At 44.7% G+C, this 22,835-nt stretch overlaps 1 protein-coding gene across 1 annotated transcript in view; it reads left to right on the top strand.

The window, feature by feature from the left end:
* The window catches only part of GTPBP6 (GTP binding protein 6 (putative)), a 34,868-nt gene extending 13,618 nt beyond the window's left edge, over positions 1–21,250 (top strand). The window contains exons 8-10 of the mRNA XM_075265247.1: positions 18,013–18,161; positions 19,129–19,278; positions 20,973–21,250. Of these exons, the coding sequence (XP_075121348.1) occupies positions 18,013–18,161; positions 19,129–19,278; positions 20,973–21,096 (423 nt within the window). The 3' untranslated portion in view covers positions 21,097–21,250. The remainder of the gene's footprint in view (positions 1–18,012; positions 18,162–19,128; positions 19,279–20,972) is intronic.
* Positions 21,251–22,835: the final 1,585 nt, after the last annotated feature.

Raw genomic sequence — 22,835 nt, 5'->3', positions numbered from 1 at the left:
TGTGCCAAATCATCTCAATCTCATGATAGAAAGCCATTGCATATCAAACACTGATCGTTAGCATGCATCATTGTGTTGTTATTTATATCAATGTGGCTACCAATAATCCCTAGTTTACAACTACAGCAAAAAAAGGGGGAGCATAGAGAGTCTTACCTTCACACAAAGCTCGGTCAGTCTGGAAGATGTATACAAATTGTATGCCGTGTGCTCCTAGGTTTAAATATAGTGGAGCTCGTTTGGCTCCCTACATTCCTTGGAGTGTTGCCAGATGGTGCGATTCAGGTTGGAGAACATATATGTCCACGCAAAATATTAAAGCTACACAACAATGTGCTCTAAGTTGTAGCGCATATGTGACTCACGCGTGCGTGGTATATTTAGCATTACTAAGCGCATAGCTAAGTGCTCATACGTGATATGCATATTCGTGGTATGATTACCATTACGGAGCACGTGACTGAGTGCTCATACATAATTCGCGCATGCGTGGTGTATTTAACATCGCGGGACACATGACTAAGCGCTCATATGGTAAATAAAAGGTATTGATGTTTTTTCGGATTTCTCCCTAATATTACAAATGAATTGGAGCAACTCATAATGAAAACAATTGTTCCAAAAAACAACAGATATAGTAAGAAAAAATATATATACATACATATAAACACTAGAGATGAGCGAACACTAAAATGTTCGAGGTTCGAAATTCGATTCGAACAGCCGCTCAATGTTCGTGTGTTCGAACGGGTTTCGAACCCCATTATAGTCTATGGGGAACAGATACTCGTTAAGGGGGAAACCCAAATCCGTGTCTGGAGGGTCACCAAGTCCACTATGACACCCCAGGAAATGATGCCAACACCTCTGGAATGACACTGGGACAGCAGGGGAAGCATGTCTGGGGGCATCTAACACACCAAAGACCCTCTATTACCCCAACATCACAGCCTAACAACTACACACTTTACACACTCAATACCACCTCTCTGACAGTAGGAAAACACCTTGAAACATGTGTATTTGGCACTTGCAGTGAGGAGAGCTTGTCACCAGCAGTGAATTTGGCCCTTGTAGTAAGTTGAGGTTGGCACCAACATTTGTTTTGAAAATCAGGGTGGATTGAGCCTCTAACCAGCAGAGTTTGGGCAAATTCATGGTGGAGGGAGCCTCTAAACACCCCAGTTTGGGCAAATTCATGGTGGAGGGAGCCTCTAAAAACCCCAGTTTGGACCAATTCATGGTGGAGGGAGCCTCTAACCAGCCCAGTTTGGGCAAATTCATGGTGGAGGGAGCCTCTAACCAGCCCAGTTTGGACCAATTAATGGTGGAGGGAGCCTCTAACCAGCCCAGTTTGGACCAATTAATGGTGGAGGGAGCCTCTAACCAGCCCAGTTTGGACCAATTAATGGTGGAGGGAGCCTCTAACCAGCACAGTTTGGACCAATTAATGGTGGAGGGAGCCTCTAACCACCCCAGTTTGGACCAATTCATGGTGGAGGGAGCCTCTAAACAGCCAAGTTTGGACCAATTCATGGTGGAGGGAGCCTCTAAAAACCCCAGTTTGGACCAATTCATGGTGGAGGGAGCCTCTAACCAGCCCAGTTTGGGCAAATTCATGGTGGAGGGAGCCTCTAAACAGCCCAGTTTGGACCAATTCATGGTGGAGGGAGCCTCTAACCAGCCCAGTTTGGACCAATTAATGGTGGAGGGAGCCTCTAACCAGCCCAGTTTGGACCAATTAATGGTGGAGGGAGCCTCTAACCAGCCCAGTTTGGACCAATTAATGGTGGAGGGAGCCTCTAACCAGCCCAGTTTGGACCAATTAATGGTGGAGGGAGCCTCTAACCACCCCAGTTTGGACCAATTCATGGTGGAGGGAGCCTCTAAACAGCCAAGTTTGGACCAATTCATGGTGGAGGGAGCCTCTAAAAACCCCAGTTTGGACCAATTCATGGTGGAGGGAGCCTCTAACCAGCCCAGTTTGGGCAAATTCATGGTGGAGGGAGCCTCTAAACAGCCCAGTTTGGGCAAATTCATGGTGGAGGGAGCCTCTAACCAGCCCAGTTTGGACCAATTAATGGTGGAGGAAGCCGCTAAACAGCCCAGTTTGGGCAAATTCATGGTGGAGGGAGCCTCTAAAAAACCCAGTTTGGACCAATTCATGGTGGAGGGAGCCTCTAAAAAACCCAGTTTGGACCAATTCATGGTGGAGGGAGCCTCTAAACAGCCCAGTTTGGGCAAATTCATGGTGGAGGGAGCCTCTAACCAGCCCAGTTTGGACCAATTAATGGTGGAGGGAGCCTCTAAACAGCCAAGTTTTGGGAAATTCATGGTGGAGGGAGCCTCTAACCAGCCCAGTTTGGGCAAATTCATGGTGGAGGGAGCCTCTAAAAAACCCAGTTTGGACCAATTCATGGTGGAGGGAGCCTCTAACCAGCCCAGTTTGGACCAATTAATGGTGGAGGGAGCCTCTAAACAGCCAAGTTTGGACCAATTCATGGTGGAGGGAGCCTCTAAAAACCCCAGTTTGGACCAATTCATGGTGGAGGGAGCCTCTAACCAGCCCAGTTTGGGCAAATTCATGGTGGAGGGAGCCTCTAAACAGCCCAGTTTGGGCAAATTCATGGTGGAGGGAGCCTCTAACCAGCCCAGTTTGGACCAATTAATGGTGGAGGGAGCCGCTAAACAGCCCAGTTTGGACCAATTCATGGTGGAGGGAGCCTCTAAAAACCCCAGTTTGGACCAATTCATGGTGGAGGGAGCCTCTAAAAAACCCAGTTTGGACCAATTCATGGTGGAGGGAGCCTCTAACCAGCCCAGTTTGGACCAATTAATGGTGGAGGGAGCCTCTAAACAGCCAAGTTTGGACCAATTCATGGTGGAGGGAGCCTCTAAAAACCCCAGTTTGGACCAATTCATGGTGGAGGGAGCCTCTAACCAGCCCAGTTTGGGCAAATTCATGGTGGAGGGAGCCTCTAAACAGCCCAGTTTGGGCAAATTCATGGTGGAGGGAGCCTCTAACCAGCCCAGTTTGGACCAATTAATGGTGGAGGGAGCCGCTAAACAGCCCAGTTTGGGCAAATTCATGGTGGAGGGAGCCTCTAAACAGCCCAGTTTGGACCAATTCATGGTGGAGGGAGCCTCTAAAAAACCCAGTTTGGACCAATTCATGGTGGAGGGAGCCTCTAAACAGCCCAGTTTGGGCAAATTCATGGTGGAGGGAGCCTCTAAACAGCCCAGTTTGGGCAAATTCATGGTGGAGGGAGCCTCTAACCAGCCCAGTTTGGACCAATTCATGGTGGAGGGAGCCTCTAAAAAACCCAGTTTGGACCAATTCATGGTGGAGGGAGCCTCTAACCAGCCCAGTTTGGACCAATTAATGGTGGAGGGAGCCTCTAAACAGCCAAGTTTTGGGTAATTCATGGTGGAGGGAGCCTCTAACCAGCCCAGTTTGGACCAATTAATGGTGGAGGGAGCCGCTAAACAGCCCAGTTTGGACCAATTCATGGTGGAGGGAGCCTCTAAAAACCCCAGTTTGGACCAATTCATGGTGGAGGGAGCCTCTAAAAACCCCAGTTTGGACCAATTCATGGTGGAGGGAGCCTCTAACCAGCCCAGTTTGGACCAATTAATGGTGGAGGGAGCCTCTAACCAGCCCAGTTTGGACCAATTAATGGTGGAGGGAGCCTCTAACCACCCCAGTTTGGACCAATTCATGGTGGAGGGAGCCTCTAAACAGCCAAGTTTGGACCAATTCATGGTGGAGGGAGCCTCTAAAAACCCCAGTTTGGACCAATTCATGGTGGAGGGAGCCTCTAACCAGCCCAGTTTGGGCAAATTCATGGTGGAGGGAGCCTCTAACCAGCCCAGTTTGGACCAATTAATGGTGGAGGGAGCCTCTAACCACCCCAGTTTGGACAAATTCATGGTGGAGGGAGCCTCTAAACAGCCAAGTTTGGACCAATTCATGGTGGAGGGAGCCTCTAAAAACCCCAGTTTGGACCAATTCATGGTGGAGGGAGCCTCTAACCAGCCCAGTTTGGGCAAATTCATGGTGGAGGGAGCCTCTAAACAGCCCAGTTTGGGCAAATTCATGGTGGAGGGAGCCTCTAACCAGCCCAGTTTGGACCAATTAATGGTGGAGGGAGCCGCTAAACAGCCCAGTTTGGGCAAATTCATGGTGGAGGGAGCCTCTAACCAGCCTAGTTTGGGCAAATTCATGGTGGAGGGAGCCTCTAAACAGCCCAGTTTGGGCAAATTCATGGTGGAGGGAGCCTCTAACCAGCCCAGTTTGGACCAATTAATGGTGGAGGGAGCCGCTAAACAGCCCAGTTTGGACCAATTCATGGTGGAGGGAGCCTCTAAAAACCCCAGTTTGGACCAATTCATGGTGGAGGGAGCCTCTAAAAAACCCAGTTTGGACCAATTCATGGTGGAGGGAGCCTCTAACCAGCCCAGTTTGGACCAATTAATGGTGGAGGGAGCCTCTAAACAGCCCAGTTTGGACCAATTCATGGTGGAGGGAGCCTCTAAAAACCCCAGTTTGGACCAATTCATGGTGGAGGGAGCCTCTAACCAGCCCAGTTTGGACCAATTAATGGTGGAGGGAGCTTCTAACCAGCCCAGTTTGGACCAATTAATGGTGGAGGGAGCCTCTAACCAGCCCAGTTTGGACCAATTAATGGTGGAGGGAGCCTCTAACCACCCCAGTTTGGACCAATTCATGGTGGAGGGAGCCTCTAAACAGCCAAGTTTGGACCAATTCATGGTGGAGGGAGCCTCTAAAAACCCCAGTTTGGACCAATTCATGGTGGAGGGAGCCTCTAACCAGCCCAGTTTGGGCAAATTCATGGTGGAGGGAGCCTCTAAACAGCCCAGTTTGGGCAAATTCATGGTGGAGGGAGCCTCTAACCAGCCCAGTTTGGACCAATTAATGGTGGAGGGAGCCGCTAAACAGCCCAGTTTGGACCAATTCATGGTGGAGGGAGCCTCTAAAAACCCCAGTTTGGACCAATTCATGGTGGAGGGAGCCTCTAAAAAACCCAGTTTGGACCAATTCATGGTGGAGGGAGCCTCTAACCAGCCCAGTTTGGACCAATTAATGGTGGAGGGAGCCTCTAACCAGCCCAGTTTGGACCAATTCATGGTGGAGGGAGCCTCTAACCAGCCCAGTTTGGACCAATTAATGGTGGAGGGAGCCTCTAACCAGCCCAGTTTGGACCAATTAATGGTGGAGGGAGCCGCTAAACAGCCCAGTTTGGGCAAATTCATGGTGGAGGGAGCCTCTAAACAGCCCAGTTTGGACCAATTCATGGTGGAGGGAGCCTCTAAAAAACCCAGTTTGGACCAATTCATGGTGGAGGGAGCCTCTAAACAGCCCAGTTTGGGCAAATTCATGGTGGAGGGAGCCTCTAACCAGCAGAGTTGTGGGAAAGCAGGGTGGAGGGAGCCTCTAACCAGCAGAGTTGGTGGAAATCAGGGTGGAGGGAGCCTCTAACCAGCAGAGTTGGGGGAAATCATGTTGGAGGGAGCCTAGTATTAGCAGAATTGTGCAACGCTTATGGTGGATGAGTATGAGGATGCGGAGGAATTGGAGAGGTTGAGTACAGACATGGAGTTTCATGTTGGGGTGCTTTACACAGGTGGGCACAAAAATGAAGGCTCTATCCAGTGGTGGTTCATTTTTATCAAAGTGAGCCGGTCGGCACTCTCAGCTGACAGACGGGTGCGCTTGTCAGTGATGATGCCACCGGCTGCACTGAACACCCTCTCAGATAGGACGCTGGCGGCAGGACAGGACAGCACCTCCAAGGCATATAGGGCAAGTTCAAGCCACAGGTCCAACTTCGACACCCAATACGTGTAGGGCGCAGAGGGGTCGGAGAGGACAGGGCTGTGGTCGGAAAGGTATTCCCGCAACATGCGCCTATACTTCTCACGCCTGGTGACACTAGGACCCTCCGTGGCGGCACTTTGGCGAGGGGGTGCCATCAAGGTGTCCCAGACCTTAGACAGTGTGCCCCTCGTTTGTGTGGACCGGTGAGAACTTGGTTGCCTACTGGAGGAACTGCCCTCCCTGCCGCCAACGTCACATGCTGGAAACATCTCCATCATATTCTGCACCAATTGCCTGTGGCAAGCATTGATGCGATTGGCCCTCCCCTCTACCGGAATAAAAGACGAGATGTTGTTTTTATACCGGGGGTCAAGGATAGCAAAGATCCAGTACTGGTTGTCCTCCATGATTTTGACAATACGCTTGTCGGTTGTAAAGCACCCCAACATGAACTCAGCCATGTCTGCCACAGTGTTAGTTGGCATGACTCCTCTGGCCCCACCGGAAAGTTCAATCTCCATTTCCTCCTCATCCTCCATGTCTACCCATCCGCGCTGCAACAATGGGACGATTCGAAGTTGCCCGGAAGCCTCCTGTATCACCATCACATCATCGGACAACTCTTCTTCCTCCTCCTCCTCCTCCTCCTCCTCCTCCTCCATTAAACGCAGTGAAGCGGACAGATGTGTGGACCTACTCTCCAGCTGTGACGGATCGGATGCTATCCCTAACTCCTCTGTGTGATCTGAGTTATCCCTGATGTCAATCAGGGATTCTCTCAGAACACACAAGAGCGGGATTGTAAGGCTCACCATCGCATCCTCAGAGCTCACCCTCCTTGTGGACTCCTCAAAGACCCGTAGGATGTCACAAAGGTCTCTCATCCATGGCCACTCATGGATGTGAAACTGAGGCAGCTGACTTTGTGGCACCCTAGGGTTTTGTAGCTGGTATTCCATCAAAGGTCTCTGCTGCTCAACCACTCTATTCAACATCTGAAACGTTGAGTTCCAGCGTGTGGGGACGTCGCACAAAAGCCGGTGTTGTGGCACATGCAGGCGTTGCTGGAGAGATTTTAAGCTAGCAGCGGCTACTGTCGACTTGCGAAAGTGGGCGCACATGCGTCGCACTTTCACCAGTAGCTCTGGAACATTGGGGTAGCTCTTTAGGAAACGTTGCACCACTAGGTTGAAGACGTGGGCCAGGCATGGAACATGTTGGAGTCCGGCAAGCTCCAGAGCTGCTACCAGGTTCCGGCCGTTATCACAAACGACCATGCCTGGGCCCAGGTGCAGCGGCTCAAACCATATTGCCGTCTCATCGAGGAGGGCATCCCTCACCTCGGAGGCAGTGTGCTGTCTGTCCCCCAAGCTGATCAGCTTCAGCACAGCCTGCTGACGTCTACCAACGCCAGTGCTGCAACGTTTCCAACTCGTAGCTGGGGTCAATCTAACAGCGGAGGAGGAGGCGGTGGCGGAGGAGGAGGCGGTGGCGGAGGAGGAGGCGGTAGAGGAGGAGGAGGGGGGTGTTCTTCTCGTGTCCCTGCCAGGAATGTTAGGCGGGGAGACGAGGTACACCGGGCCAGTTTGGGAAGCAGTCCCAGCCTCAACTACATTCACCCAGTGTGCCGTCAGTGAAATGTAGCGTCCCTGTCCGCATGCACTTGTCCACGCGTCGGTGGTCAAGTGGACCTTTGTGCAAAGCGCGGAACTAAGGGCCCGCCTGATGTTGAGTGACACGTGCTGGTGCAAGGCGGGGACGGCACACCGGGAGAAGTAGTGACGGCTAGGGACGGCATAGCGAGGTGCCGCAGTTGCCATCAGGTCCAGGAAGGCGGGAGTTTCAACAAGCCGGAACGCCAACATCTCCTGGGCCAGCAGTTTAGCGATGTTGGCGTTCAAGGCTTGCGCGTGTGGGTGGTTAGCAGTGTATTTCTGCCGCCGCTCCAATGTCTGAGAGATGGTGGGTTGTTGTAAAGAAACGCCTGATGGTGCCTTTGATGGTGCAGGAGAAGGAGATAAGACAGGACCAGGGGAGGATGAGGTAGAAGTCAACAAAGTGGCGGAGGCAGATGAAGTGGTGTCCTGGCTCGTCCTCTGGAGTGCATCGCCAGCACAGTCAGCAGTGGCAGTGGCAGAGGCAGTGGCAGTGGCGTGAACGGCAGGCGGCCTTTGTCCTGCCGTTGCTGCCTGCCACTGATTCCAGTGCTTGGATTCCAAATGACGGCGCATTGAAGTGGTGGACAGGTTGCTCTTCTCAGAGCCCCTAATCAATTTCGAGAGGCAAATTGTGCAGACAACACTATATCTGTCCTCGGCGCATTCCTTGAAAAAACTCCACACCTTCGAGAAACGTGCCCTCGAGGTGGGAGTTTTTCGGGGCTGGGTACGAACTGGAACATCTTGGGAGATTCCGGGTGTGGCCTGGCTTCGCCTAAGCTGCTGACCTCTGCCTCTGCCTCTAGCTACCCTTTTTGGTGCTGCACCTGCCTCAACATCCACACTACTTTCCCCGCTTGACATCCCCCCCTGTCCAGGTCGGGTCAGTGTCCTCATCATCCACCACTTCCTCTTCCAACTCCTGTCTCATCTCCTCCTCCCGCACAATGCGCCGGTCAACTGGATGCCCTGACGGCAACTGCGTCACATCATCGTCGATGAGGGTGGGTTGCTGGTCATCCACCACCAAATCGAACGGAGATGGAGGAGACTCTAGTGTTTGAGCATCTGGACACAGATGCTCCTCTGTTAGGTTCGTGGAATCGTGACGTGGAGAGGCAGGTTGAGGGACAATGAAAGGAGCGGAGAACAGCTCTGGGGAGCAGGGACAGTTTGGGTTATTGTTCTGTAAAGCTTCGGAATTTTGGGAGGAAGGAAGACAAGACTGTTGGGTAATAGGAGGAGAGGAGGCAGAGTCTGACTGGCTGCTGGACAATGTGCTGTAAGCGTTCTCTGACAGCCATTGCAAGACCTGTTCCTGGTTCTCGGGCCTACTAAGGTTTGTACCCTGCAGTTTAGTTAATGTGGCAAGCAACCCTGGCACTGTGGAGTGGCGCAATGCTTGCTGCCCCACAGGAGTAGGCACGGGACGCCCTGTGGCTTCACTGCTACCTTGCTCCCCAGAACCATTCCCCCGACCTCGCCCACGGCCTCGTCCACGTCCCTTTCCGGGAGCCTTGCGCATTTTGAATTCCTAGTTAGAAATTGGCACTGTATACCAGTAGTAAAAATTGTGGGTGCACGTAACCCCAATATATTCTTTGAATTCCCAGTCAGACACTGGCACTATATGGCAGTAGCAAGAAATGAGGGTATTTGTATTCCCAATATATTCTTTGAATTCCCAGTCAGACAATGGCACTGTATACCAGTAGTAAAAATTGTGGGTGCACGTAACCCCAATATATTCTTTGAATTACCAGTCAGAAACTGGCACTATATGGCAGTAGCAAGAAATGAGGGTATTTGTATTCCCAATATATTCTTTGAATTCCCAGTCAGACACTGGCACTATATGGCAGTAGCAAGAAATGAGGGTATTTGTATTCCCAATATATTCTTTGAATTCCCAGTCAGACAATGGCACTGTATACCAGTAGTAAAAATTGTGGGTGCACGTAACCCCAATATATTCTTTGAATTCCCAGTCAGACACTGGCACTATATGGCAGTAGCAAGAAATGAGGGTATTTGTATTCCCAATATATTCTTTGAATTCCCAGTCAGACAATGGCACTGTATACCAGTAGTAAAAATTGTGGGTGCACGTAACCACAATATATTCTTTGAATTCCCAGTCAGACACTGGCACTATATGGCAGTAGCAAGAAATGAGGGTATTTGTATTCCCAATATATTCTTTGAATTCCCAGTCAGACAATGGCACTGTATACCAGTAGTAAAAATTGTGGGTGCACGTAACCACAATATATTCTTTGAATTACCAGTCAGAAACTGGCACTATATGGCAGTAGCAAGAAATGAGGGTATTTATAACCCCAATATATTCTTTGAATTCCCAGTCAGACAATGGCACTGTATACCAGTAGTAAAAATTGTGGGTGCACGTAACCCCAATATATTCTTTGAATTACCAGTCAGAAACTGGCACTATATGGCAGTAGCAAGAAATGAGGGTATTTGTATTCCCAATATATTCTTTGAATTCCCAGTCAGACACTGGCACTATATGGCAGTAGCAAGAAATGAGGGTATTTGTATTCCCAATATATTCTTTGAATTCCCAGTCAGACACTGGCACTATATGGCAGTAGCAAGAAATGAGGGTATTTGTATTCCCAATATATTCTTTGAATTCCCAGTCAGACAATGGCACTGTATACCAGTAGTAAAAATTGTGGGTGCACGTAACCCCAATATATTCTTTGAATTACCAGTCAGAAACTGGCACTATATGGCAGTAGCAAGAAATGAGGGTATTTGTATTCCCAATATATTCTTTGAATTCCCAGTCAGACAATGGCACTGTATACCAGTAGTAAAAATTGTGGGTGCACGTAACCCCAATATATTCTTTGAATTCCCAGTCAGACACTGGCACTATATGGCAGTAGCAAGAAATGAGGGTATTTGTATTCCCAATATATTCTTTGAATTCCCAGTCAGACAATGGCACTGTATACCAGTAGTAAAAATTGTGGGTGCACGTAACCCCAATATATTCTTTGAATTACCAGTCAGAAACTGGCACTATATGGCAGTAGCAAGAAATGAGGGTATTTGTATTGCCAATATATTCTTTGAATTCCCAGTCAGACAATGGCACTGTATACCAGTAGTAAAAATTGTGGGTGCACGTAACCCCAATATATTCTTTGAATTCCCAGTCAGACACTGGCACTATATGGCAGTAGCAAGAAATGAGGGTATTTGTATTCCCAATATATTCTTTGAATTCCCAGTCAGACAATGGCACTGTATACCAGTAGTAAAAATTGTGGGTGCACGTAACCCCAATATATTCTTTGAATTCCCAGTCAGACACTGGCACTATATGGCAGTAGCAAGAAATGAGGGTATTTGTATTCCCAATATATTCTTTGAATTCCCAGTCAGACAATGGCACTGTATACCAGTAGTAAAAATTGTGGGTGCACGTAACCCCAATATATTCTTTGAATTACCAGTCAGAAACTGGCACTATATGGCAGTAGCAAGAAATGAGGGTATTTGTATTCCCAATATATTCTTTGAATTCCCAGTCAGACAATGGCACTGTATACCAGTAGTAAAAATTGTGGGTGCACGTAACCACAATATATTCTTTGAATTCCCAGTCAGACACTGGCACTATATGGCAGTAGCAAGAAATGAGGGTATTTGTATTCCCAATATATTCTTTGAATTTCCAGTCAGACAATGGCACTGTATACCAGTAGTAAAAATTGTGGGTGCACGTAACCCCAATATATTCTTTGAATTCCCAGTCAGACACTGGCACTATATGGCAGTAGCAAGAAATGAGGGTATTTGTATTCCCAATATATTCTTTGAATTCCCAGTCATACAATGGCACTGTATACCAGTAGTAAAAATTGTGGGTGCACGTAACCCCAATATATTCTTTGAATTCCCAGTCAGACACTGGCACTATATGGCAGTAGCAAGAAATGAGGGTATTTGTATTCCCAATATATTCTTTGAATTCCCAGTCAGACAATGGCACTGTATACCAGTAGTAAAAATTGTGGGTGCACGTAACCCCAATATATTCTTTGAATTACCAGTCAGAAACTGGCACTATATGGCAGTAGCAAGAAATGAGGGTATTTGTATTCCCAATATATTCTTTGAATTCCCAGTCAGACACTGGCACTATATGGCAGTAGCAAGAAATGAGGGTATTTGTATTCCCAATATATTCTTTGAATTCCCAGTCAGACAATGGCACTGTATACCAGTAGTAAAAATTGTGGGTGCACGTAACCCCAATATATTCTTTGAATTCCCAGTCAGACACTGGCACTATATGGCAGTAGCAAGAAATGAGGGTATTTGTATTCCCAATATATTCTTTGAATTCCCAGTCAGACAATGGCACTGTATACCAGTAGTAAAAATTGTGGGTGCACGTAACCACAATATATTCTTTGAATTACCAGTCAGAAACTGGCACTATATGGCAGTAGCAAGAAATGAGGGTATTTATAACCCCAATATATTCTTTGAATTCCCAGTCAGACAATGGCACTGTATACCAGTAGTAAAAATTGTGGGTGCACGTAACCCCAATATATTCTTTGAATTCCCAGTCAGACACTGGCACTATATGGCAGTAGCAAGAAATGAGGGTATTTGTATTCCCAATATATTCTTTGAATTCCCAGTCAGACAATGGCACTGTATACCAGTAGTAAAAATTGTGGGTGCACGTAACCCCAATATATTCTTTGAATTCCCAGTCAGACACTGGCACTATATGGCAGTAGCAAGAAATGAGGGTATTTGTATTCCCAATATATTCTTTGAATTCCCAGTCAGACAATGGCACTGTATACCAGTAGTAAAAATTGTGGGTGCACGTAACCACAATATATTCTTTGAATTACCAGTCAGAAACTGGCACTATATGGCAGTAGCAAGAAATGAGGGTATTTATAACCCCAATATATTCTTTGAATTCCCAGTCAGACAATGGCACTGTATACCAGTAGTAAAAATTGTGGGTGCACGTAACCCCAATATATTCTTTGAATTACCAGTCAGAAACTGGCACTATATGGCAGTAGCAAGAAATGAGGGTATTTGTATTCCCAATATATTCTTTGAATTCCCAGTCAGACACTGGCACTATATGGCAGTAGCAAGAAATGAGGGTATTTGTATTCCCAATATATTCTTTGAATTCCCAGTCAGACAATGGCACTGTATACCAGTAGTAAAAATTGTGGGTGCACATAACCCCAATATATTCTTTGAATTCCCAGTCAGACACTGGCACTATATGGCAGTAGCAAGAAATGAGGGTATTTGTATTCCCAATATATTCTTTGAATTCCCAGTCAGACAATGGCACTGTATACCAGTAGTAAAAATTGTGGGTGCACGTAACCCCAATATATTCTTTGAATTCCCAGTCAGACACTGGCACTATATGGCAGTAGCAAGAAATGAGGGTATTTGTATTCCCAATATATTCTTTGAATTCCCAGTCAGACAATGGCACTGTATACCAGTAGTAAAAATTGTGGGTGCACGTAACCACAATATATTCTTTGAATTACCAGTCAGAAACTGGCACTATATGGCAGTAGCAAGAAATGAGGGTATTTGTATTCCCAATATATTCTTTGAATTCCCAGTCAGACACTGGCACTATATGGCAGTAGCAAGAAATGAGGGTATTTGTATTCCCAATATATTCTTTGAATTCCCAGTCAGACAATGGCACTGTATACCAGTAGTAAAAATTGTGGGTGCACGTAACCCCAATATATTCTTTGAATTACCAGTCAGAAACTGGCACTATATGGCAGTAGCAAGAAATGAGGGTATTTATAACCCCAATATATTCTTTGAATTCCCAGTCAGACAATGGCACTGTATACCAGTAGTAAAAATTGTGGGTGTATATAGCCCCAATTCTATTGCTAGGGGACTTGCAGGGTATTTCTGGGGTGAAGGTGGGGGGGCACACCGTTGGAACGGGTATCGGGGTATATATCGGGTATACGGGAATACACTGACAGTGTATTCCATTCAGGATCCTGGGAAAGCTGGGTTGCGGCGATTGAGCCCGTCAGTGCCACGTTACACTGACAAGCTTCTCCCTGGAATTTAGCTCTTATAAGAGCTGTTGGTTGTCTTCTCCTTCCTATCCTAGCCTGTCCCTGCCTACCCAGAATCTAAGCCCTAGCTAGCTGGACGGAAACCTCCGTCCTCGGTGAATTGCAAGCTCAGAATGACGCGAAGCTGGGCGTCGCTGTTCTTTTAAATTAGAGGTCACATGTTTTCGGCAGCCAATGGGTTTTGCCTACTTTTTTCAACGTCACCGGTGTCGTAGTTCCTGTCCCACCTACCCTGCGCTGTTATTGGAGCAAAAAAGGCGCCAGGGAAGGTGGGAGGGGAATCGAGTAATGGCGCACTTTACCACGCGGTGTTCGATTCGATTCGAACATGCCGAACAGCCTAATATCCGATCGAACATGAGTTCGATAGAACACTGTTCGCTCATCTCTAATAAACACATATATACATACACACACACACACATATATATATACATATATATATATACATACATACACACATACATACATACATACATACATACATACATACATACATACACACACATACACACATGCTACAGACTGGGACTTATATATTTTCAGCACATATATAATGATTAAACAATGTAGACCTTATTACTATGTGATTACATTTGGGTAAGAAGTATTGATGGTCCTTAAAAGTGCAAAAGTAATAAAGAGCTAAATCTCCAACTATATTTTTGAATACATATTTGGGATAGGAGTAGATAAACTCTTTAGGTATTTGGAGGGAAAATACATTAAATACCTAAAATCAAACACATAGGGGACAAAAAGTAAGATATGGAGTTAGATTAAAGATTGGATTACATACATTTATTTATTTATTAACGTCTTCTGAAGCTATATTAAGACCAAAAGGATGTAATGTATTAAACTTAAATAACCAAAACATTTCTCTCTTATTTAATGTACCATGCCTATCTGTAATTCCAGGAGGGATCCAATCTGACCAATGAGTATCCTTCATTGAGGAAGCCTTATAACAAATTGGGGTTTTCAAAGTGGACAACTCCTTTAACAATAACTAAAAGCCATGTCACAGTCACCATTTTAGTGGGCTTTCCCCAACACCTCCACAACCGCACCACAGGAGGATTCGCATGCCCCCAGGGACAAGAAAAAACAAGAAGCCATAACTTTAAAAGGGTCCCTCGTCCACTGTAAACTGTAAGTCATCGTTCCAGTGTTAGGATGATGATTCTCCTTCCAACAAGCTTGCTCTCTGCCCTACCGGTGCTAAGAGGGCTGTATGGGAAGCAGGCATCCCAGGTTTTTATCCAGTAAAGAAGAATGATTCCACAATCTGGATAATTTGCGGATACATTCTGACCAAGAACAAGGAGACAGGTGCTAGCAAGAGCGCCATTGGATGGTGGGTCAAACATGCCATCTTTTTCTGTGATTCCCTCCTTCCTGCTGCTCTGAGTAGTATGTGCACTTAGGTTGTCGCTGCCTTTTGGGTGGAAGGTGCTTCAACTTCTATCAAACATCGAGCACCTTTTATTAACATAAAAGCTTGATGTCATATCTAACATAGACTCATCCTTTGTGCTGTCCACTGTGCCCCCTTCCAAAAAAAAATATTTATCATTCTACTTGTGTTGCATGTGTTCTCCACAGTGGCACAGAGGTGCATCTGCAGTTTTATATACTGCCAAAAAGCCAACAGTGCGTTGAATTCAGCGCACTGTCAGCTTTCTCATTACCGAAATCTCTTCACCATCAGAATGGCGTTCTAGTTGGGCTGTGAGGGACATCGCCTCTGATAGTACTCGCTGTACTGTCAGAGGGGGAATTCCTTACCGCCCAGCGATGACGCTGAGCAGTGAGGAACGCCACTCCCCCCCCCCCCCCCCCTTCCTCAATATTAGTCTATGGGCGAGTACTGTCAGGAGGGGCGTTCCTCACAGCCCAGCTAGGCTGTCAGAAACGCCCTTCTGACGGTGAAGAAATATCGGAAAGGGCATCAATATCTCTTGCTCGGGGCACACTGTTGGCTTTTTAGCAGTATATAAAACAGCAGGTGCCTGAGGACATGAAAGGTCCTCTTTAAATACAAAAGTTCCTGATTAGAGATGAGCGAGTACTATTCGAAACGGCCATTTCGAATAGCACGCACACATAGGAATGAATGGAAGCGGCCGGCACACAGACTTTGCCGGCGGCCGGCCGCTTAACCCCCTGCGTCCATTCATTCCTATGGGTGCGTGCTATTTGAAAGTGGAGTTTCGAATAGTACTCGCTCATCTCTATTCCTGATCTTTTGTTATTACTGAAGCTAAGTGGAGGAGGGACCCTTTTAGCGTTATGTCTTCCTGTTGTTTCCTGTCCCTGGGGAATATGGAAATCTTTCTGTGGTGCTGTTGGTATATCCAATTGCCGGTTTTAGAGTAATATGAGTCACTGGCTTCTGATATAGTTTTAAAGTATACTATTATTTGGAAATCCAAGCCCTTTGTTTTTTATATAAATAAAGCATACGATAGTTAGAAACATCATGTTTCTCTAATCCAATAGAGTAAACAGGATAGGAGTGGGGAGGTATGACTATTGATATATACAGTCCTATGAAAAAGTTTGGGCACCCCTATTAATCTTAATCATTTTTTTTGTTCTAAATATTTTGGTGTTTGCAACAGCCATTTCAGTTTGATATATCTAATAACTGATGGACACAGTAATATTTCAGGATTGAAATGAGGTTTATTGTACTAACAGAAAATGCGCAATATGCATTAAACCAAAATTTGACCGGTGCAAAAGTATGGGCACCCTTATCATTTTATTGATTTGAATTCCCCTAACTACTTTTTACTGACTTACTGAAGCACAAAATTGGTTTTGTAACCTCAGTGAGCTTTGAACTTCATAGCCAGATGTATCCAATCATAAGAAAAGGTATTTAAGGTGGCCAATTGCAAGTTGATCTCCTATTTGAATCTCCTCTGAAGAGTGGCATCATGGGCTACTCAAAACAACTCTCAAATGATCTGAAAACAAAGATTGTTCAACATAGTTGTTCAGGGGAAGGATACAAAACGTTGTCTCAGAGATTTAACCTGTCAGTTTCCACTGTGAGGAACATAGTAAGGAAATGGAAGACCACAGGGACAGTTCTTGTTAAGCCCAGAAGTGGCAGGCCAAGAAAAATATCAGAAAGGCAGAGAAGAAGAATGGTGAGAACAGTCAAGGACAATCCACAGACCACCTCCAAAGAGCTGCAGCATCATCTTGCTGCAGATGGTGTCACTGTGCATCGGTCAACTATACAGCGCACTTTGCACAAATAGAAGCTGTATGGGAGAGTGATGAGAAAGAAGCCGTTTCTGCACGTACGCCACAAATAGAGTTGCCTGAGGTATGAAAAAGCACATTTGGACAAGGCAGCTTCATTTTGGAAACAAAAATTGAGTTGTTTGGTTATAAAAAAAAAAAAAGGCGTTATGCATGGCGTCCAAAAAGAAACAGCATTCCAAGAAAAACACATGCTACCCACTGTAAAATTTGGTGGAGGTTCCATCATGCTTTGGGGCTGTGTGGCCAATGCCGGCATCGGGAATCTTGTTAAAGTTGAGGGTCGCATGGATTCCACTCAGTATCAGCAGATTCTTGAGAATAATGTTCAAGAATCAGTGACGAAGTTGAAGTTACGCCGGGGATGGATATTTCAGCAAGACAATGATCCAAAACACCAAAGCTCCAAATCGACTCAGGCATTCATGCAGAGGAACAATTACAATGTTCTGGAATGGCCATCCCAGTCCCCAGACCTGAATATCATTGAACATCTGTGGGATGATTTGAAGCGGGCTGTCCATGCTCGGCGACCATCTAACTTAACTGAACTTGAATTGTTTGTCCAAAATACCTTTATCCAGGATCCAGGAACTGATTTAAAGCTACAGGAAGCGACTAGAGGCTGTTATCTTTGCAAAAGGAGGATCTACTAAATATTAATGTCACTTTTCTGTTGAGGTGCCCATACTTTTGCACCGGTCAAATTTTGGTTTAATGCATATTGCACATTTTCTGTTAGTACAATAAACCTCATTTCAATCCTGAAATATTACTGTGTCCATCAGTTATTAGATATATCAAACTGAAATGGCTGTTATAAACACCAAAATATTTAGAACTAAAAATGATTAAGATTAATAGGGGTGCCCAAACTTTTTCATAGGACTGTACTTCACCATATATCAATCCATACACACGTTACCTTCTCTCTCTTATTAAATAAGGTTCTTTATTATTATAATATTTTGAAAAACCAAAGAAAAACATGTTACAAATATGGATTGTATGATCTTGTTCTCTTTCCCAACAAGATACTAAGAACTTACTGTGTTTTTAGCATCTGTCGTCTTTTTTGTCTCAGGATTTATTAATTCATGTGAGAGATATCAGCCACCCGGAAACTGAGAACCAGAAGAAAAGTGTGCTTGCCGTTCTGCAGAACTTGAATGTTCCACAGAAGCTCCTTGACACCATGATAGAGGTGCAAAACAAAGTAGATTTAATCTCATTGTAAGTGAACTATTCTCTCACCCACCCCCCCCCCAAAAAAAAAAAATGCTTGTTTTAAATAAGTATAATAGAACAAAATGTTGCCTTTGTTGACGTTATTGTTTTCATATACCATCGGGAGTTCCAGTGGTCTCTTGCACTATTCTTGCCATAACAAACAGCTACACCCTAATGGCCCTCACTATAAGAATTAAATCTAGATGTATTTATATATTTCTGCAAATATATTTCCTTTGTGCTGCTCTGTATTGATAATGATCATAAATAGGTATTGAATAAAACAGTTTCAACTGTTCCTGTACCTATGAATGCCTTGGATATCTATGCTCTGCCTCGCCACTCTATTCTCTAGTAACAAACTCTTACTTACATTACACAACCCTTTTTTTTTTTCTTTTTTTTTTTTTTTTTTTTTTTTGCCAAACCCTACAGCCATGTCGGGAATTTTCTCTTTACAGTATGCCATAAATGTCTGATAGGTGTTGGGTCCCAGAGGTGGAACCCTCCTCTATCTCTAGGAAAGAGGTCACCTTGACCCCATCTTGGGCCACTGACCACAAGTGTAAAAAGAAGTAACTGGACTTACAGAAACATTTGTGCTACTATACTCCTATAGAGGTGAAAGACATGTGGCTCTTAGGCCTTCCAGTGCAAACTGTGTACCAGCCCCCCCCCCCCCACATCTCCAAACTATAATATATTGTTTATAGTATTATTCTGTGACTGCACCCTTTTTACGTCCTTGTGATTTAAGAAAACTGCATAGCATAGAAGGTTGCTTTTACAGGAATGGAAACAGCAAAGTACGGGAAGATTGGCTGTGATCATAAATTCAGGCAGCTCAGGGTAATCCCCATTCTAGTGAGAGGTGATAGAATAGAATCCATTTCTATAAGACGTGTGGCATATTTGTTGCATATAGCAGCATATTTTCATAATTACACCAATTTGTTTTGTTTCGTATTAGATATGACTGTGAAGGTCCAGCTATTGCTATGTCTGCTCTTCTTGGTTATGGCTTGGAAGAGCTGAAAGAACGCATAGAGAAAACAGTGATGACGAATACAAATAGAATTATTATGACCATTAGAGTAAACCTGGAAAGTCCTCAATTAAGGTATGTAGTACAATCCCAATGGCTATAAATACAGCATTATTAAGACCATGCCACATGGTTCAACATCTACTTCTGCTATTAAAACTGTGCATCTGTCACTGTATTGCATTCAGAAATTTTATATTGTAGATAAAGTGATTAAATACAATGTTTAAGCTTATGTTTCCAATCCACTCTGCTACCTATTCCACCAAAATGTGCTATATGTGACTGAGGTCTTGTAAGAAATATATTAGAAAACTTCACCCAGCTTTCTGCTGGAAAACTCTCTCTTCCCATCTATGGTGCAGACCTATTTATGTGACATGGCAACACCCAAATCACATTCACTTGCAAGGCTGTGTTCACACTTGCCATTTTTACTATGGTTTGCAATAATGATGAAAGATTTTTTTTTTTTTTTTTGCTAAAAATCACATTACTATTTATGGGTCCAGGGTGTACCTCTATGTGCCTCTTACTTTCAATTGTGCCATATACCACTACATGTTATATTATTGAGGTATTCTTCCCTAAAAAGCATTACTTCTATGGGAGAATACAGCACACACTAAGTGCTACTTAAAGGGTCAGCAGTAAATTGGTTATAATCCCAATCCCGGTATCTCATAGAGGTATTTCTATAGTTCCCAAGTATGTCTGTTGTTAAGCTTTGGAGCTCCATTTTTATGTAAATCACAGTTTTATTTGTATGCAAATAAGGGAGAAAGTGCTTTCTTATGGAATCTAGAGCTGAGACTGAAGCTCAGGCAAACTAAATCAAGGAAAAACTGAACTTTGCCATCAACAGGCACCTTCTGCAATCTACAGTTCAGCTCCCTGGCCAACTTTCTACCTCTTATTTGGTACAAGAAACTTCCCATAAGGTTATAAGTCTACCCAGTACATGAGAACATTAAGAAGATCATCTCTAGAGAATGGAAGGATCTAGATAAGAGAGCCCAGTCTTCAAAGGCATTCAAAAGAAAAGAAAAAATGGTCTCCTACGTGATCCAATGGATAAGAAGTATAGAGGTTCTCTTAAAAGAATCTGGGATGTCTCGGCGTCTATGCTAAGACCTAGTTTGGTTGGCACCTGGACTGCCTTGGCCTAAATGGTTTGGTTGGATCAGCTAGAGTCTCATCTAATGTCTGGTACAACCAGAGAGTATAGATATGTTAACGTCCATGCCAGTTCTCAAGCAAGTGATCAATTTTCTTGCAGATGACTCAGTGCATCTAGTTAAAATGTCTGCCTTTAATTGCTCTTACCAACTCAGCAAAGTGGACTGTTTGGGCAAAGTCCTGGTTGGGGGATGCTGGCTGAAAAAGTAAGCTACAGTCCCCGGAGAGGGAGCTGAACATTTTGGTTCTGGGTTGGATTATATCCTAGAAATGGCAAAGCAAAATAACCTTGATAGTGCATGCTGAACAATAATAAGTAAAAATAATTCTAAAGCCATGCTACATAAGCTTCCGTTACTGGATCATGACAATTGTGCCTGAATGGTTGTCCCACATCTGTGCAAAGAATAATATTGTTGGCTCAGGCAAAAGGCCCTTGACTTTGATCTAAGCAGCATTGTTTTACCTTGGGGTTAGTTCACACACAGTTTGTTGGTATGTCTAAGTGTGCATTTTACCCTAAGAGAAGGTGACATTGACGTATTGTACTTCATTTGCATAATACCCTTTTTTCTTCTTATGTCTGACAGCTGGCTATACAAGGAATCCTCAGTACAAAAAGTGAAGGTTCTACCAGAAGAAGGAGCAGCTGATGTGCTAGTCATTATAACCAGTGCTGCATATGGGAAATACAAAAAGCTGTTCTGTAAATGACGTATGTTATGCCAAGATGCCTGGATTGTTCCATACCTGGTCAAATAACAGTGGCGAAGACTGCAGAGAAGGCGTTCTCCTTGTTTATTTCAAGTCTGCAGCCAGTACAGTATGGCTTTCCAAGAACATTAATACTTTGAAAAGAAGTTTTTACTGAAATAGCTCTAAATAATGCTTACTACTATTTCTGCCTTAAATAAAATATTTTCATAGTAATGAATGGTATCTATTGTGTGTTGATCTACAGGCATAGTATATACGTGAGTGTATATGACGTATGTATTTAGTGCTTTAGGCTGGGAAAATATTTGGTATGCACAAAACATGCATCCATGATTTATACATCTGAATGCCTCACACTGTTGCATATGTGACTTATATACCAACACTGGGGAATATGTTATGTTCTAAGAGACCACTACATTGAAAAGCATAGTAGGAAATACTCTTGGCATTTATTGGGTCAGCAGAAGCTTATATCCATTTTCAGGGTATAGGAATAAAGCATGATGTGAACATATAGTTGTTCCACTATTGAGAAGCAGCAGATCTAGCAAGAGTCAAGTGTTAAGTACACTGCCTGGCCAAAAAAAAAAAGTCGCCTTGTGCAACAAGGTACCGTTCCACCCCTAATATAATTATGAACTGTTCATGTCAGGAATTTGCATATATTCTTGAATATATAAAATTGAGCTGTAGCCTGTCAAGTGCAGATCATAATTAAAGGTGTGAAGCGATGTCTACCAACGGAAGAGCTAACAGAGGAAGAGATGTTAGTGCCTTCAAGAAGGGGCAAGTCATTGGATTGCATCAGGCCAACAAATCGACCAAGGAGATAGCCGAAGTAACAGGTATCGGACAGAGAACTGTTCAGCGTATCATATGAGCATGGCGAGATGGTGGAGAACCCCCCCTCTAACCGTGGAAAGTGTGGGCGTAAGACTATACTCGAAACTCGAGGTCGTAGGTCCCTAAATCGACTGGTGAAGAATAACCGCCAGAAAACCACCTTTGAGCTCACACAGATGTTCAACTTGACAGAGCGACACATTTCGGAGTGAACAATGCGACAAGAACTCAAAGGAATGGGTCTCAACAGTTGTGTCGCCACACGAAAGCCATTGGTGACAGAGACCAACATACGTCAGTGCCTGTCATTTGCAGGAGACCACAAGGATTGGATCCTAGAGCAGTGGAGAAAGGTCATGTGGTCAGATGAATCACGTTTCACATTGTTCCAGAGTGATGGTCGTGTCCGGGTGCGACAAGAAGCACACAACACTGGAATGTGCTGGAAAGGAACCTGCGCTGTCAATCACCACCCCCAACTGGTCTGCGTAACCTGGGCTCCCTGATACTCGAGAATTGGATCAAAATCCCTGAGTCTACACTACAGAACATTATAGACTCCATGCCGAGACGGATGTGTGCTGTTATTTGTGCTCATGGTGGCCCAACTAAATATTAACACTAACGTCTTTTTTTTTTGGCCAGGCAGTGTATATAAAAAATAGAGAAACAAACGGGGCACTCACCAAAGGCATGCTAAAAATGTATCTTTTATTCCATCTTCAGATAAATACAACACACAAGGAGAGAGGCATGCGTGATTAAAAAAAAAAAAAGGCAACGATAGTTTTGCACTTCACATGTGCTTTTTCAAGCCTAGTATGAACCTACAGGTCGACTTTATATGCACTTATGGCATTTTGACAGGTCATACATCAAACAATTCCAAA

Source organism: Leptodactylus fuscus, chromosome 2 (genome assembly GCF_031893055.1).
Source record: "Leptodactylus fuscus isolate aLepFus1 chromosome 2, aLepFus1.hap2, whole genome shotgun sequence".
NCBI lineage: Eukaryota > Metazoa > Chordata > Amphibia > Anura > Leptodactylidae > Leptodactylus > Leptodactylus fuscus.
The sequence above is the reverse complement of the archived record's forward strand: the minus strand, read 5'-3'. Positions and strand labels throughout refer to the sequence as shown.